General features: G+C 37.4%; 1 protein-coding gene across 2 annotated transcripts; it reads right to left on the minus strand.

Moving 5' to 3' along the window:
* Nucleotides 1–2,568: 2,568 nt before the first annotated feature.
* Nucleotides 2,569–17,243, minus strand: FAM124B (family with sequence similarity 124 member B). Of its 2 annotated transcripts, XM_058189059.1 has the most exons (4): nucleotides 17,041–17,179; nucleotides 13,551–13,605; nucleotides 6,665–7,407; nucleotides 2,569–5,512 (listed from the first exon to the last, which is right to left on the minus strand). In XM_058189059.1, exons 2-4 carry the CDS (start codon nucleotides 13,573–13,575, stop codon nucleotides 4,853–4,855), a joined length of 1,428 nt encoding a protein of 475 aa, XP_058045042.1. In that variant the 5' UTR covers nucleotides 13,576–13,605; nucleotides 17,041–17,179; the 3' UTR covers nucleotides 2,569–4,852. The 2 variants fall into 2 exon arrangements, with proteins under 2 accessions (XP_058045042.1, XP_058045041.1); XM_058189058.1 differs by lacking the exon at nucleotides 13,551–13,605 and having other exon boundaries at nucleotides 2,570–5,512; nucleotides 17,041–17,243.
* Between the last annotated feature and the right edge of the window lie 1,708 nt (nucleotides 17,244–18,951).

Genomic DNA, 18,951 nt, shown 5'->3' on the forward strand with positions numbered 1-18,951 from the left:
TGCAGGCCATCACAAGCCTATGCATCTCTCTCACTTATCTGGTTAGTGCCAACTGCAGAATAATGAATTGTCTATGCAGGTTCACCTCTAATTAGAGCAAATATAAAGCCATTCTGGAAGAACCGAGATGGAATTTCAGGAACACAGATTTGGCTGGCAATATTTGGGGGAAGTAACTTAGTGGAGTTAGGAAATATTCACACCATCAAAACAATTTTTCCATGGAATTCCTACTAGCTATATCTATAGAGACAATTAAGCATGAACTGGGTACCAAAATAATGAATGAAATTAAAATGCTAATAATTTCATACAAGGTGGATCGGGTTTAAAAAATGAACTACTGGTTGAATATACAGTATAGTAACCATCTCTGATGTTGGTTTTTAACCTTGAACTGCTTCAGAGGTGAAGATGTCACTTGCCTCTGAAAATTGTGGGTGCTCCAATACTGGAGGTTTTTAGGAAGAAATTGGACAACCATTTGTCTGAAATGGTGTAGGACTTCCTGCCTGAACAGCGGGTTGGACTAGAAGACCTCCAAGGTTCCTTCCAGCTCTGTTATTCTGATTTGTTAGCAACTGGTATTATCTGTAATGCTATTTCTTCCTCATCTATAATTAGGACAGCGGAAGGTAACTTTGCTGACTTCCATGTATATTTTGAAGTCTTTACTTTTGAACTTGTACAAAAGTAAAATTCAGGCAAATGCCTTTCCCACCTACTTCAACCCTGGATCCTTTTCAAAGCAGGACAATTTTAAAAAGCAACTATGTTCCATTATTTTGTTTAGCTAAAATAATGCTTTCAAAAATCAGCTTGTGAGAACAGTTAAGAACCTACTTATTGGGCTTAAGATGTTTTAAAATAAAATAATTTTAAAATTTCCTACTTGGTGAAGGCCTTCCTTCTACAAAAGGGGTGTCCAAATTTGGTAACTTTAAGACTTGTGGACTTCAACTCCCAGCAAAGCTGGCTAAGGAATTCTGGGAGTTAAAGTCCACAAGTCTTAAACTTGCCAAGTTTGGACACTCCTGTCCTATAATACACACCTGCCTCTGGTGGCTCAACAAACTAAGCAGTCTGTTATTAACACAGCTGCTTGCAATTACTGCAAGTTCAAGTCCCACCAGGCCCAAAGTTGACTCAGCCTTCCATCCTTTATAAGGTAGGTAAAATGAGGACCCAGATTGTTGGGGGCAATAAAAGTTGACTTTGTATATAATATATAAATGGATGAAGACTATTGCTTAACACAATGTAAGCCGCCCTGAGTCTTCGGAGAAGGGCGGGATATAAATTCAAATATAGTCTTCCTAAAAGGAAGAAACAGCTGCAATCACACATTGCTCCCAGAAGCACGAAGCTGAAGCCTGAAGATGACGAATGAGACTTTGTCGAAACGTCGCCAAGACACTTCCAATTTTATGCAGGAGAAAACTCGAATAACCAAAGACCTACATACAAACACCCGCGAAAACCTCAGAAAACAAATATATATATACATATATATACATATATAACCAAAGACCTACACACACACACACACACATATATGTTGAGATTTTTGTGTATCATAAAAGTTATTTTTTTCTTTTTCTGAGCTCTGTGTTGTGTCTTGCCCGCCCTCAGAGCAGCCGGGGCCTTCTTACCTGCTCCCCAACACTGAGGAATGTATGCCTTCCGGCCCAAGTCCTGGCTCCATGCCCCCACAAACTGCAGAAGAAGGAGCATCTCCCTGCCCCAGCCCTGACTCCATGCCCAGGCAAACGGAGCAGCTAGACCCCTCCCCCTCATCCACAGCAGGTGAGCCTGAGGAGGGTTTACTCCCAAGAACAGCTGATTGGAGTGACCCTCGCATCAGAAGATTGGACAGGCGGAGGCAACAGAGGGAAGGGAGGGGCAGGCCTTAATGAGTGCTGAGTCATGGAGCCACACCCCATGGCCTATATAAAGGAGCTACTTTCTGGCAGTCTCTGAGTCAGGCAAAAGTCAAACTTATCTTGCTGAAGTCACTTACTGGTCTCCTGCCTTCTCTGAGGACTTTGCTAGGACTTTGGGCAGAGCTGCAGAGGCAAGCCTGATTCGGATTTCCCTGACCCAGCTGTCAGCGGAGGAGTGGGACACGACACTCTGATAGACACTCTGATAGACACTCTGTGTTGTAAATGTTGTACCTTGACGAACGTATCTTTTCTTTTATGTACACTGAGAGCGTATGCACCAAGACAAATTCCTTGTGTGTCCAATCACACTTGGCCAATAAAAAATTCTATTCTATTCTATTCTATTCTATTCTATTCTATTCTATTCTATTCTATTCTATTCTATTCTATTCTATTCTATTCTCTTTCAAACTTTTTTTCTCTCTCTAATAGAAATGGAGAGATCTGGGTTTGATCTCCCTGCCTGAATTAGACAGAGCCTTTTAAATTAAACCCTTCCTTCCTTCCCCTCCTTTCCTTCTCCTTCTCACCGAGCTTCCCTCCCTCCCTTAAGTTGATGAGGTTTATTTCTCATCTTATGTTAAGAACTTAGATTATTTGTGTAGACAGAGAATGAATGGCCAAAGCCAGTGAATTTTATGGTAAAGTGGAAATTTGAACCTTGGATGTTTAAATCCAAATAGGTCAGCTCTTCTATATGAATGATACAGAAAATAAATATAAATTTTAATTTTAATGCTCTCCTTCAGGCTTCCAAGCTAAATACTTTATTATTAGAATTCAAGTAATGTCCCTTCACATTCCCTATTTGGAATGCTGCCTGGGATTCCTTCCAACCACACAGAGTAGGTTGGTGTTGCCGATTCCAGTGTAGCTGGTTTCAAATGATCCATGCCCCCCACAAAACAAAGCCACAATAACCCAGCTGCATTTTAGTTCATATCTCAAACCATTTGGGATTGTTTTATTCCCGATATGACATCAAATACAGTTCTTTGACATGCAAAAGTTTGTAGTGTGAAGTATATCAACAAGCAATAGGAAGGAAATTTGTAGCAATATTTGAGATGAGGCAGGGAAGCGCAGGTGAGCCAGAAATGCATTGAGACACTCGGCAATAAAAGATGGGTTCACAAGCCAATCCTTCTTTATTGACAAGCTTAACTCATCTGTTAAAGCAAGTGCACAGAGTCACACCTATATTTGCCATTGTTCTTATAGTTACATTTAATTCCAAATGTAGCTCAGCCTTCTGATTATATAAGTTCTCTGATACACAGGTTGAGAAATGGATATGGCATGTTACTTAACAAGCTCAGTGTTCATTTCCTGTTCTCTAGAACTCATCATCAAGTATCATCAGCTAGACAGAAGTAGCTCATAGTTTAAGTAATATTAATACAGTAGTCATAACAGTAGCACTAAGTTTTCCATCAAGGTGCAAAAACTGAGCTCCAGAAGCTTTGATTCATTCTCCATAGCAATCTGGAAAAATTGCTCCTCAGTTTCAGTATGAATGTAATGAAAATAAATGAACAGTAGAATAATCAGCTTATCTTAAAGAAGTTGACATATTTAAATTATGCTTAATGAAATGTAGCATTTATCCTGGCCTTAGACATATTGTCTAATCTTGTCCATTCTAAAAAGTGTAGCTTTTGGGTTGCCATTCAGAAGCCAGATTGATGTATGCCCCTCTGCTTTATAAGAAATTCTATTTGAAATTACTTTGGGGTTCAGAAAATATTAGACAGGGTCTTATTTTTGGGGAAACACGGTATGAAAATGCAACTTTGGGTCTTTGGAACTGAAGTCTTTCCATTGTTGAAAATGCAACTTATAAAGCAGAGGGGCATACATCAATCTGGCTTCTGAAATATTTTCAGGGCGGGCTTATTTTTGGAGGCGGTCTTATTTTTAGTGCATGTACTCAAAAGCCCATTTGGGCTTATTATCTGAGGTCTTATTTTCAGGGAAACAGGGTACTTTTGACATCAAGATGTAGTACAGGAAGCATGGGGAAAATGAGGACAGGCTTAGCATAGTAACCATGGCAAAATGAAAATGGCTATTTCGTTTTCTGTATCTTTAAATTAATTTCTATGGTATGGGAAAAGTTAAGCTTGAACCTTCATGATTCCATGAATGTGAATGGGCCAGTGAATGGCGCAGGCTGGTAAGGCCTGTTATTAAGAACAGCCTGTTATTAAGAACACAAAGCCTGCAATTACTGCAGGTTCGAGCCCGGCCCAAGGTTGACTCAGCCTTCCATCCTTTATAAGGTAGGTAAAATGAGGACCCAGATTGTTGGGGGGGCAATAAGTTGACTTTGTAAAAATATACAAATAGAATGAGACTATTGCCTTATACACTGTAAGCCGCCCTGAGTCTTCGGAGAAGGGCGGGGTATAAATGTAAACAAAAAAAAAATATGTGTCCAAGTATTTTCTTGGTGGCAATATTTTTCCCATTGTTTTCTTCTAGGATATTTCCTGGAGATCCTACCCAAGAATTAATGAGGTCAGATTCTGATGAGCTTCTCAGATGTGTCAAGATTAACTAAAGCACTATTCTTATCATCCCAACTTGATGCCTTCAAATTTCTTTTAGGCTTTCCTAGGTTTGGGGTTTTCTCCTAGATTTTTAGTGAATTTCTATCAGATCATCTGGTGCATTAAAATGGCTTCTTCCAATCTATTGCACAATGTTCTCCAGGACATGAAATTTATATTGCAAACTTCTTTCTCTTGTTTCCTCCAAGTATTTTTTATAAACCTTTCTTTGTAGCGCTAATATAAAAAGATAGCATAGCATAAACTGCTAGATTATTTATATAGAAGCACAGATCAATTGGACTTTCTGATATTCCAAAAATACGGCAGTGAAAGATACACGGAAGTTTCAAATCATATAAAAAACTCTTCCTCATCTTTCTCATTCCCATCACTTGCTCCTGATGTGCTCAGCTGAAAATGATTAAATCCTGATCTTTTATTAATTGCAGCAACATGCAAGGACAATAGAGAGTTCCTGTCCTCAGAACCCAAACCTGCTCCCATAAATGAACTGCTTGGTGCCTCGGACTGAAGAAGTTCTTTTTGTAAGTCCTTGGAAAATCTGTTTAGGGGAGAGTTAGCACATTTAAAAGGTGCTACTCTCTTGCCTGTGTCAACATTAGTCTCTTCCTCCTCCTCTCCTTTGTTCTGGCACAGCCAGAGCTCATGGCTGGAATGTCTCAATTTAGTGCCCAGGTTCATTGGGGAAGGGCCTAGATCTTGCAAAGAAGAATGTGCTATATTATACAAACTGGAGGAAGAATTAAAATTGCTTTGTGAAGGGCTGAAAAGGCTTGCAGGATTTTGCCCCATCCACCTTGAGGATTTGTTTTTATTTTTCATGGCTCGAAGTGTCCGGTTTTTCTGCTGAACAGCAGTTCTGGGAGCCATTGAAGGTACACTGGAGCATAAATCACAGCAGTAATGACGAGACCCTTTCTCATCAGTGGTGTTGTGCCAATTAGGAGGTAGAGACTGAGTTCCATTGTGCTTTGAGCCTCTGCTCTGAACCTGTGGAAAAGAAAATAAATTAACTGCATCTTGACAATAGCAATAAAGTCAGATCTACACCTATAGAGCCTATAAAACCATCAACCACAAATCAGTAATTAAAGAGTTCTGATAAGGACATAGGTAAGGAAAACACATACCTAGCCTTGAATTAAACTTTTTTGAACCTGTCAACATGATCCTCACATTTTAGTGTGTATTCTGGCTATTCTTCAATGAAAACTAAGGGATATTTAATGTATTTTTAATTTAATATGAGATGGCATGAAAGGTACAAATGGGCAGCTAATGAGGTCCCACGGCAGAGCAGGAGACTAAAAGGTCTTATGAATCTATGGCTCCTTTTCCTCCATTGCAACCTGCTGCTGCCTTGTGACAAATATCAGGAAATAAGAGTTGGGGTGGGTGGGGAGGCATAGGAAGTGGGATAGTAGTGGGAATAATTAAGCAAACAAACACTGAAAAGTTGTCTCATCGCCTGTACCAAATCAAAGGATAGATTGTTACCCTAAAATGTTCTTTTGAACAATTTTATTTTTTATTGGCCTGCTTGTTTACATATGCTTATAATATTTAAAAGGCCTGTAACTCCAGACACGACATTCACTTTACATGTTATTGGATTTGTTGCCAGCCACAAGCCTGCTGAAGTCCATATGTTTTTTGAAGAGTTTTGTTTGTCTTTTAATGACTACAAACTAAGACAGAATCTTAAAATGTTTGATTCATATATAATTGCAAAGAGCATTAATATTTTGCCATTGCAAATCAGCTGCAACATTCAGAAAGTTTGGCTTTGAATGCTTTCTAAATTCATAACCACATGCAATTTAAACAGAAATATCATCTTGTATCTCTGAAAGTTTTCAGAGGAATCACATTAGGTTTTTTGGAAGACAGTCTTGTTTCAACACTTCAAATATATTTAATCAATCAATAATCAACCAATGGGACAAAGTGGTGGTTTCTTATGCCAATGAACAAAATGCCTCTACAATTACTTTGCACAGTTATACCAAATATCAAATAAATAAATATCTGAAGAACAACATTTTCTGTGAAAACAGCAGTATCACCTATTGCATCCATGCTAAGGACAATACAAAGTTCTCCCATCACTCTTTTGGTATCTATTGCAGTGACAAGAAGTACCTGCAGCAGGATCTTATTTCCTTCATAGTCTTCTGTTTGCCACCTAGTATTGCTTATTGGGACACAGGGATTGGGCAAAAGTGGAACCAGTTCTCCAATTTCATACACTTTGAACTGTAATATTGAAGATTCCTTCAGGTCAACACTCATCCCCAAAGGCAACTGCTTCAAGCAGAACTGAACCACAAGACTCTGTGTTGTGTATAGTAGAAAAGCACAGAAGCCGCTTTTTTGGACAGATGCTTCTTTCTGCAGGATTGTCTCGTAAAGCCTTACTGCATCCTCATAATTATCAAAGCTACAATAGAGAGTGACACGCAGGATTTCCATGCCGTAGTGAACTTGTCTCAGGCCCCATACTGGCATATGCTCATCCAGTCCATAGAAGTCCTGATGATCAAGGGCATGGAGGGATAGCTTCCTACTGGGACACTCAATGTGGACAGGCTGCCATGGTGGATGTTGGAAGAAGTCATGGACCTGGAAAAACCGTTCTTCTCCAAAGTCCTCATGCAAAAAAAGGAGCACAGAAGTACTAGGAAACCTGGAACTTTTTTGGCGGTATGTCTCATAATACTTAATTGGAGAAGGGCGTTCTGAGACAAGGAAGAGGCGAATGTCCAGGCAGATCCATTCTTGGAGTTGATCAAGAGCTTGTTGCAAGTGTATTGCATGTCCAGTGTTGGCAAGCAGGTGCACAGTCATCCTCATGGAATCTCCTCTCACATCCATTGCACTGTAACCTTCAAATACAAGTAGTAACATAATCAGTGCTTTATTGATTACAGGATCATACATATACAATAGCCATGTTAAAAAGAATAAAACTCTTCTCAGCTAATTCTCATAGGAGCACTTCTCTAAGCTTTACAAATGTCTGTACAATGCAGACCCACAGTTTCATCTTGATTTATTATTTATATATTAGATCTAAAGTTCAAGTAGTGGGAAACAGGAATATACAGTAAGGTCTCCTATTTTTTAAATCAAGCAAGAGTTAATATACTATACAATTTCAATGATTTCAAATGCTCTGCATCCTTCTTCAAATTCTTTCAGGGTTTTATTACATACATACATACATACATAAATATCTGCCTATATTATATAATGTATTATATTATATATTATATAATAATATAATTATATATTTTATTATATAAATGATCAAGTGAAATCTTGTCAATTTTAGAAAAGTAATCAACTTGCCTGGATCCTGCCATCATCTTATGTAAATACAAGGTGATGTTTGCATTTTAAAGGCTCAGATTTTTTTCCCTCCATCTGTGTGTGCATGCCCACTCTACAAAGGCAGCAATTTTCCTGTGACAACACCCTTCCTGGGCTTGTGCTGATAAACTATTCTTTTTAAAAAAGAAAGGAAATTGGACAATTGCAGAGAGTCGAAGTGAATACCAAAGATAACAGGAAGAATGTCAGTCAGGAAAGACAAGACGTGATGGAAACAGATTCTAAATGCCAGTTTGACTAACTGCTGCTCCTTACTATGCCAATTGGCTCTCTTCCAGTTATTCCAGAGGGTCGTTTTATCACACTAAAGAATTGAACATTTCTGCCTTCTGAAGAGGTTTGTGAACTAGTTACCAGTTCATGGATTTGGAATCAACCTTGAAAATGCAAAACACTCTGATATGATATTTCAGAACAATAGCTGGACTGGGTAGTTCCAATTCATGGAAAGTGGTCATCAACCATGTGAACAAGTATTTAAATAATACAAAATAACGGAGTTGGAAGGAATCTTGAATGTCTATGGAGATTCTCAGTCATCCAGGTCATGGTTGTCCCAAAGCTGCTTTTTCAAAAGATATTGGAGATCTTCTAGTCCAATCCCCTCCCCAAGCAGGAAACTCTATACTATTTCGGAAAAATGATTTTTCCAATCTCTTCTTCAGTGTTGGTGCACCCACAACTTCTAGAGGCAAGTCATTCCATGGACAAGAACACCCTGATATGAAAAAAAAGCTTGTCCACAGTAAAGTTTAAATAAGAGTTCAATTTCCATAAAATTAACACTGTTTATCACCTAATAGTCATTCACAATCTCTTGTCCTAAACTATAGCTTCCTTGCTAAACTATAGTTTCAGAAGTCATATCACATAGTTATTTGCAGTTTTTACTTTTCTTAAATAATCAACTGTTTTCCTTGCTTAGAATACTTAGAATCACTTGGGGGGAAAACATAATCCATGGATAGCAAATCCAGTTTCATTTAAAAGAGCCACATTTGCTTTTTAAAATTTCCTGGATATTACAGCAAGCATGAATGAAGATTTAAAACAAATAATATATGCACATGATCCAGAGCAATATTTTAGTTGAATAATCTACAATTAATCCTTACCCAAATGGGATAATTCTAAAGGACTTTTTAATAATACCACCCAATTCTAGAGCCAATAGGTTTTTATAATCACCAAGATATCTCAGTGGTACATAAAACCAGTGATTTAGTATCTGTTAAACCAAAGATGGCAAACTTTTTGAGTAATCTGTAGATATGCTATATGTTATGATTGCTGGAGCAAACAGTGGACAAGTTTTGTTATTCTCCATCTCTTCTCCACTATGCTATGGGGTAAGTAAGTTGGTCTTGTCAGAGGTAGAAACTGTTTCCTTCTAGAGGACTTTAAAAATTTAGCTGAGGGCAATACTCTGTCTTAAATTAATGAATTAAAAATAATAATGTATAAAAAATTTGGGGTCTCTCAAAAATTCTGCATGACCTGAAGTAATTTCACAGTGGCTTTTCTCTCAAAAGATTATATTCCTCACTTGTATAGTAAATAGAATAAAGGGGATGTACTTCAATATCCCTCTTTTCAAAATTAAAACTGTAATTTTATTCTGTATGTAGTGTTTTTTTTACAAAAACAAGAATCATAAGTGGAACAGATCCAAAAATTTTAGAAGCAAGTAAATTATATTACTGTAGCAAATCTCCTTTCTAAATTGTAAATGACATATAAAGAATAGTTTTGCTCATAATTCTGCTACATTTTACCATGTATTTTCCAGACCAGTCTAGAGAGCTTTAAAATCAAAAGACGTGGGCTAGGAAAAATCATGCTATATAACAATTATTCTATTACCCTTAATTATCACCTGCTTTGTTTTCCTGAACAACTTTCTCATGTGGGTGTATGCTACTGCTCTAGCTAACTGAAAACTCTAATTTTCCCATGAACGTATATTGCATAGTGTTTTCTTTATTTTACTAGCAATTAATCAGGTGGGTTCGTTAATGTTATTTCAAAATTTAATTCTTCTAATGTCTTCGTGCTTCATATAACCAGCCCCAACCCCCCTCCTCCCATTTTGCTGGGAATGATGAAAATAGTAGTCTACTTTTTTTAAAGAGAAGAATAACCCAGGTGGGGAGAAGTATATTTTTTCATTTGTCACCATTTCTATTGCCAGGGAGTTCTTAAAAGCTTTAAAAATTCTCTGTGTGTTTTTCACCATTCAAGTCTATTTAGAGGAAAGTATATACATAAAACAGTATAAATTACTTTGATTTCTTACATTATGTACGCCTGTTATCTTTGCCATCAAATTGCTTAGCTAGTTGCTTCAAAACATATCTTGTTTAAAGAACTGTTGTATTTACATACCAACAGATAATACTCTGACAAGTGAAATTCAAGACACCAAAAGGAATACCTTATTTTCTAAATCAGATTTTAAAATATTTTAAAAGAAATATTGTACCTTTTGATCAGTACTATTTAAGTTCAGTCTTTTGTTCATCCTCCTATTTATGGCCTTATTTGTGCAGAAACTGAAACAGTTGGAATGTTCTCTTCCCTTTTACTCATCATGCAATCACATTGCTGCAATCTAGTAGTTTATGCAAAATAGCTTAATTGGATATTTTGAACACTTGCATTTCAAAGTAGAATTAAATGCTTCATTAAAATTCATCTTAGTTCAAATTCTTTTTTTTTTGTCTTAAAAAGTTTTATTTTGACATTCTTATCCAATAACATATCCAATAACATATTTAATGTACCCTCATATACAATTAATTGGATCTGCCTGGTCACCACCCCCTTCCTTTTCCTTTTACTCTCCTTCTTTACCTTCTTCTACTTTCCATAACCATCCTCCCCCTCTCTTATCTACATCCTCTCCTCTTTCCTCCCTATTCCTTTCTTCTCCCTCTTCCCCTCTTCCTTCCTTCCTTTCCTCCTCCTCCTCTTCTCTTTCCTCCTTCTCTCTTCTACTCCTTCTTTCCCTTCATTCTAAAGTAGTAACCAGGCAGGTCCGATCTTACATTAATTATACATCTTCAATCATCTTTGTACATTAACTATCAATCCATTTTCTACCCCTCCCTCCCTTCCTTCCTCCCCACCCCCAGGACTTCCGAGAACCGAGTACAGGGTATAAAACTAACAACAAAATTAAAATCTAGCACAAATCATAATCCATAGTCGTTCCTTAAAACCTCCACTCCCTTCCAAAGACAAAGAAGATACTTTTCTTCCACTCCATTATATATCAGACCATTCCACTCCTAGAATTCTCAAAGTTTCCAATTGAGTTAGTGTTTATTCTTGAATAAAGTACGTAGTTTTAATATCCAACCTTCATCAATCAATATCAAAACAACGTTCCATCTTCCAATATTCACCAAGGTTTCTTCTAAAATGTCTTTCTTCCCTTAGCAATCTCTCAAAAATAGTTCATATTTCCAACTTAGTTTCTTTAATTTTCTGTCCAACCTTCAGGGGTAAGCAATAGTCCATCTTTTCACATCTTTAACATTTATATATACAACAAATAATATTACAAATATCCAAAGTGTCAATTGTAATAATTAAAATCTTCACTTTACCTTACTTATGTCAAATAACATTGTTAAAATTACACCTATATCATCCACAATATATCTATTATAACAATTACATTCTAATTAACATTACATCCATCTCTTAAATATAATATTTAATCCAAGTTCCTAAATTTTACTATCTATCCTCCAAAATTAAACAATATTCCATCTTCCTATTCCTTTATACCTTTAATATATCATATAGTACCCCTAAAATTACACATTTATATCCACAATAAGTCATTTACAAAAATTAACCATAATCATATTTAATAAAATTAAACATTCTCCCTCCCCTTCTTCTATCTTACACATTTTCAACCATCTATTCACCATTCAACTTAACATCTGTTAACAAAGAATTCCCAATCTTTAATACATTAGTATAAAAATCTCGTGCTTTACAAATTGTATTGAGAAAATACTTTTTTCCTTTATAATTCAGTGTTAAACCTGCTGGAACCTCCCATCTAAAATATATCTGATGTTTCTTAAGCTCATCCACCAGAAAGGCAAATTCTTTTCTCTTTCTTAACATTTTAGGAGGAATTTCCTTCATCATTATTATATCTTGTCCTAATATTTGAAATTTATTTTTATAAAATGCTTGCAAAATTCCATACCTAATCCTCTTATTTGTAAAATAAATAACCACATCTCTCGGTAAACACTTCTGCCTTGCCCACCAGGAATTAACACGATAAATTTTTCAATATTAACTTCAAAATCTTCTGGTTCCATTCCCTCTATCTGGGCAAAGGCCTGAATAAAAATCTCTTTCAAATTTTCCTCTTTAAATTCTCTTAAACCCCTTACCCTTATAGCATATTCCATTAATTTATATTGTAATATAACCCTTTCTTCCTCTGCCTTATCAGCCTTAACCTGAATATCCTCTATTTTATATTCAAAATCCAAAATTCTCTATACCTACAAAGATCAGAATTTTCTAGATTATGGTTTTTCTTGTGAGACTCTATATCAGTGGTGGGTTGCCCCCAGTTCGGACTGGTTCTATAGAACCGGTAGTAAAACTGGTGGGAGGCTCCTCCCACTACCCAAACTTTATCAAAACTCTTCTGCGCATGCACAGAAGAGTGCGCACATGCACGAGCGGAGTGAGCGCATGCAGGCACGATGTGAACCGGTAGTAAAGGTAAGTAGAACCCACCCCTCTCTATATATGCAAAAGTTAGGACTTATAAAAGCAGGGCAGAGCAAATATCAACACATTTGAACTTTGTTATAGCAGACGACTTTTAAAGATACCACAGAAAGCCATGAAAACCACCAAACACACCATAGAACAAATGATGCAGAATTTTCAGCTGGGGCACAAATAACTGGACTCAAAATATCGTATTTTAACACATTGTTTGAAAACCCTTGAAAAGTCTATAATGAAGAAAAGAAAAAAACAAGGCTCAGTCAATCAATATAGAACTGGAAGAATCAAGAATCTAGTCCAATCTCCCTGCTCTAACAGAAGACCTTATACCATTTCATTCAGGTAGCTGTCCAATCTCTTATTAAAAATCTCCAGTGATGAAACACCCACAACTTCTGATTGCAAGCTGTTCCACATGTTAATTGTTCTCACTGTTAGAAAGTTTCTTCTTAATTCCAGATTGCTTCTCTCCTTGATTAGTTTCCATCCATTGTTTCTTGTTTTGCCTTCTGGTGCTTTGGAAAATAAGTTGACCCCCCTCTTCTTTGTGGCAGCCCTTCAAATACTGGAATACTGCTATCATGTCTCCACAAGTCCTTCTTTTCTCTAAAATATCCAATTCCTGAAACTGTTTTCATATGTTTTTGTCTCCAGGCATTTAATCATCTTAGAATAAACTCTATTATAACATCTATGAATGCTGTAGATCCTGGAAAGGATCTGTCTCTATGGTTATTAAAGTGACACTAATCTAATGATTCTTAATCCAGTTTCAACCTAAGCATATCCACTGAAGAAGCTCATAGGAAGCACTCTCTTGATCCATTGCCATAGTTGCTCTTTAGTATTTTTTCCTTACTTTCAGTTGGCCTCTGCCTTCTCATCTGTTAAGACCATTCTTCTATGATCTGAAACTGAGCAAACAAGAATAGGTATTGATCTGTCTTTATATGATTTCTCTTTAAACAGTCATTTTTTTCCTCAAAGTTAAAAGTTACCGTCATCTCTCCACATAATATTTAGCCCCCAGATCAACTTCATTGTGCTTCTCTGCATTTGTTTTCTTAAAATGTAATACTCAGTTTGGAGTTTGTATGATCAATGCAAAATAGAGAACTATTTATACAGTACAAAATTGCAACCCATCCATATTGTTTACATTTTTATTTCTATTTCCCCACTCAATTTTGCATCATCTGGAGATCTGCTAAGCATTCACTCATCTAAGTTATTAATAAAAATAGTCAAGAGTAAAGTACTCAAATTTGCGGCAAAGATCAAATTGTTATTCCCAGTTTGATAAGTAGCTATTAATGCTCTTTGATTATTATTCCCTCAACACTGTCAAACTATTTGCTAAATCTGCACTACTATTAATCTTCTCATCATTCCCATCACCCATCTCCTGTATGGCTGTAACTTTGCTGCTTTTATCCTTACAATTTATATTGATATTGTTTCCTGGTTGCTTATTTGTACCCTATGACTATCATTATGTGTTGTACCTTATGATTCTTGATGAAGGTAACTTTTCTTTTATGTACACTGAGAGCATATGCACCAAGACAAATTCCTTGTGTGTTCAATCACACTTTGCCAATAAAAATTCTATTATATTCTATTCTAAAAATCCTTCCCAACAACCTAGGAGAGGCAGATGTTGTTGCCTGTTTATGTTAAAGGCATTGTTGCAGAGTGTAAACTCTGCTTTTGCTGTTGGCTGATGATTTTGTCAATGCCAGTGGGTAAAAGTGGTGTTCCAGATGTTTTGCGATTGCACCCAAGACATTTCTCATTATTGGTACTATTTTTCTCTGTCTTGCCAATCTTTCTAATTCTATTTGCAGATTTTTGTATTTTAAGATTTTCTCAATTTTTCCTTTTCTATTCGCTGTCTCCAGGTACTGCCATGTGACTGTAGCTTTATTAGCTAAGAAGATAATCATAATCAAACTTGAATTGAACACTATAGGCAGAATATCCAAATTCAGTGGAATCAGAAACATTTCTACTAAACCACAATGGAGAAGCTTCAGTGAACTAGTCAACACTTGACAACAAAGAAACAATGCAGTTTTGGGTGCAACTATTGGACAACCCAAAGAGATACAACAAGAATGCAGCTTGGATAAAGGAGGTGGATAAAAATAAAAAAGATGAAATGAAATAACATGTAATATCTGTATAACTGAAATGGTAGAGAAAAAGACAAAGATCAAGAATTGATCAGCACCAGGTGGAGATGAACTGCATGATTTTTTGGTTGAAACATCTGACTTGTCTAATCCACTTGTTGCCAAGCAGTTTAACAACATACTAAAAAAGGATGAAATTGAAAATGGGTTAACATCTGATAGAACCTACATGATAATGAAAGATCCAGCAAAAGGGGTAGCAGAGGCAATTACTGACCAATTATCTGCTTACCAACTTTCAAATTGCTAACTAGTGTGTAGCTGATAAAGTTCAACAGCACCTAGCTGAAAACAAGCCCTTTCCACCTGAACAGAAAGAAAATTGCCCGCACAGCAGAGGAACAAATGATCAACTCCTAACTGACAAAATGATTTTGGAAAACTGCAAGAGAAGGAAGACCAACTTGAATGTAGCTTGGACTGATTACAAGAAACCATTCAACTCCCAGACACAATTGGACAATCAAATGCCTAGAAATAGAAGTCAGTAGAAACCTGACATTAAATAGGCAGAAAGTAGACTATCGTTCATAGTGGAACACAGCAGAATCTTAAAAGCAGAATCTTACAGATCTGTTCTGAAAGCCCGCTGTATTTAATGAGTTGTGCTTTCAGCTAAATGTGATTATAAGAACACAACTACATTAAACAATACATTTGTCTATGTTTCTCTAACTTGGGGCAGGGATTAATTTACATTTTTTTGATAATTTCTTTGACCGTAAGCTAAAAGCACTACATTTCAAATTAATTATTTTTCACTAAATAGTTCATTGCCCCTTAGTTCCATGGGTGCTCATTCATATAATCATTCTTAATAAATTGTGAACATGGAAACAAACCAGAGTTAAATGCATGGTATTTCTCAGATACCATTAGATAAAATATAGGTAATCCTCAATTTACGACCACAAATAAGCCCAAAATTTCTGTTGCTAAGCAAGACAGTTATTGAGTGAGTCCACCCCATTTTATGATCTTTTTCACAGTTAAACAATTTACTCCAGTTGTTAAGTGAATCATGAAGTTGTTAAGTGAATCTGACTTTCCCCATTGATTTGGCTTGTCAGAAGCTAGCAGGAAGATTACAAATGGTGACCACAGGACCTCAGGACAGTGCAACAGTCATAAATACATGCCAGTTGCCCAAATTTTGATCACATGCTGCTGCAATAATCGTATCTGTGAAAACCAATCATAAATTGCTTTTTTTTCAGTGCCATTGTAACTTTAAACAGTCAACAGTTGTAAATTGAGGACTACTTGTAAGCATAAACATAGTATCCCCTTCGTGTTTTTTTTTTCCAGCAAAAAAGCTGGCTAGCATTTATAACAGGTTCATTACAATAACATTTGCATGTTTCTCATTCTGTGTCCCTTTTAAAATTACAAGCAGTCCAGACTTGTCAGGAGTCAAATGGCCTCTAAACTGTCAAATTATTACTGAAATTATCTCAAATGCAAACCATGCTTGGTTTTCTCTCCAGCAAATTGATTTTTCACATCTATAGAGGAAAAAAGGGAATGTGTATAAACTGATGAAAACAAAACAGATATATGTAAGTGGTTTTTCCAGGAGACAATGATGGTTTAGACAAGCCTTTGGTCAGCTCAAACAATATTGCTTTACAAATCGAAAGGCCATCCCTGTAGTCCAAAGCACCCTCCTTACTGCTTCTCAACTTCATTTAAAACTTATCGATTACTTTATGTTACTCTTCCTCAGCCCGGCATTCTTTAAAAGTTGGACTCCAACCCCTATCACGCCAAACCAAAATAGCTGTCAGATGCGGCTGACTGTAAATTATGGGATTTCGTAATCCAAGGCGTCGGGAAGGCCGCATTTGGGAAGAAAGCCCATTTACATCGTCTTTCGCCATTGAAAAGTTATTGAACGTTATTGCGTGTGCGTGTGTGTGTGGAGATACGAACGGCAGCGCCTGGGCAAAACTTGGAAAAACAAACGAAGAACTTGAGCGGCTGCCACTCGCGGACATCTCGTCTCCTCGGTCCAGCTCCGGCCAGTTCTGCCCAGCTGCAAATGAAGGGACGGCGATGGGGAGAATTGAATTTTTTAAAAAAAGAAAAGAAAAAGCGGCGCTGGTGCTGCCTAGGCTACGAAACAACAAGGCGCCTTCGCGAGCAGCGTCCTACCTTCGCCAGCAGCCCCTCGCCCATTCCCCGCAGCCTCTACGGGGAAAGCATCTCGGGGCATCTTTGGAGCCTCGCTCGACGCCTCGGGCAACAACTGAAGGGAGACGCTGCCTGCCCTCGCGTGCCCATCCGCTCTGCGGGCCCGCCTCTTCTGCGCGTCACGCAGGGGTGGTCCACGCTGGAGGCTTTTTTTCCACCCACGAGGTCAAGGTAACGTCTGAGAGAGAGTGGGGTGGGGGCAAGGAGAAGGCCCGGCTGGACACGGAAGGCGCCGGACAGACCCGGAGGCCTTGACATCTCGAGGGGGAAGTTGGGAAAGGGCAGTTGCTCGGCGTTGGCGTGCCACGCGAAGCCAGAAGTTTCGATTGGTGGTTTTAAGCAGGTTGAAGGTAGCCAGCCGATTGTGGTTTATTCCTCGGTTAAGCATGTTGTGGGAATACAGTCCCTTTGTGTTTTGGCTTGTGAAACTACTTCTGATGAGCCGGTCCCAAACAAGAAGGCTTGGATAAACAGCTTTTTCTGTTTCCTTTTTCTCTGGTCTGACTTTCCGTTGAAAGTGAAATCCTAATTGGGAAAATAAATCGATTTGAACAGGCGCATGGACTCCATGGAACGATAGGCTCTCTCAATTATAAAATGTCTAAATAAAATGATTTCAACAATCACTAAAAGATAATTCAGCTGAGGGGAAAAGTGGAAACCAAAGAGGGTGTGAGTAAAGTCCTGCCTGCCGTCTGAAGAACGCTTAAAGATGAAAGGTTCTGACAGTGCAACACTTTTGCCTGTCTGCCTGCAGGACGCAGAGACACTGGGAGGGTAGCATTGCAAAACACAAGATGGAAGCCCTCTGATGAGTAGGGTCCAAATCAGTCCTGTGTAACCTGAAGCTCCCAAGCAGCCTTGAGCTGTCCTCCCTCGTTTTGTAAAATGTTAATAAATTCACTGCTGCCACTGCTGTGTTTCTAGCCCTCCCCTTGCCACCCATCAGACAGCTGATACCCAGATATTCCTTTCAGTCCACAATGGTTTTTAATTTCTGAGTGTGGCTCTTTCCCCTCTACAAGTTGAATAGCCTGGTCTAAACTTTCTAAACCAGGGATTGCATTTAGCTTTTGAATGGTATGGAAGGAGTCCAATTAATGGATAGGGCAACACATTTCATTTAAGTCTAAGAATTTAGGAGGTCTCTCACATCATACCCAAAACTTCCAGGGGTTATATATGATATTTGACCTCAGATTATTTCAGATAAGGCAACTAACTGATATTATCAAAGCCCTAAATAATGACCATGCACATGTAGATTTCTCCAAAAAGAATTAACTCTCTGCTTTCTGTAGTTTTAGTTATAAAACTATTTATATTTAATGCACATTTAATGTAGCATGATCCTACTTTATCATACTATTGGATTATATGGAAATCAAATTAAAGGGCCAAAGCTTCCTAAAGGTTTGGAATGGTAGAGTTACATGCCATCATATAAAAAATTTATGTTTTATACCTTGTTCTTGCTTTATACTTGCTTTATACCTTGTTCCTAGAATTTCTGGACTTATTTAGTTGGCCTTCAAATCATCCATAAGTTAATCAAACTGGCTGGATTCAAGGCTAAAATGTGGCTAGCTGTGGGAGACAGGATATTGGGTTAACTAAATTAGTGGTTTCAATCTTTCATATTCTAAGTTACACCAATATATTTATTACTTATTTTATCCTGCCTTTATTGAGTCTACATTCAACCAGAATAAACAAAACAAAAACAAACTTTTCCTGTGCATGCATATTCTCACATTCTTTTTGTTATCAGGTATAGGCAGCTTTAAGAACAATACAATATGTTCTTTTATTATTACAGCTTAAAATGAAAGCTAATTAGGACTGAAGTACTAATTGCTATTATTGGATCAA

This window comes from Ahaetulla prasina, chromosome 6 (genome assembly GCF_028640845.1).
Source record: "Ahaetulla prasina isolate Xishuangbanna chromosome 6, ASM2864084v1, whole genome shotgun sequence".
Lineage (NCBI taxonomy): Eukaryota > Metazoa > Chordata > Lepidosauria > Squamata > Colubridae > Ahaetulla > Ahaetulla prasina.

Coding starts and splice junctions, on each gene's coding strand:
- FAM124B (XM_058189058.1), bottom strand. CDS start 17,101: ATGCCCCGAGATGCTTTCCCCGTAGAGGCTGCGGGGAATGGGCGAGGG. Junction 7,408..17,040: donor GCGAGGGGCTGCTGGCGAAG/GTAGGACGCTGC, acceptor TTGTATTTGAAG/GTTACAGTGCAATGGATGTG. Junction 5,513..6,664: donor GAAATAAGATCCTGCTGCAG/GTACTTCTTGTC, acceptor TCTTTTCCACAG/GTTCAGAGCAGAGGCTCAAA.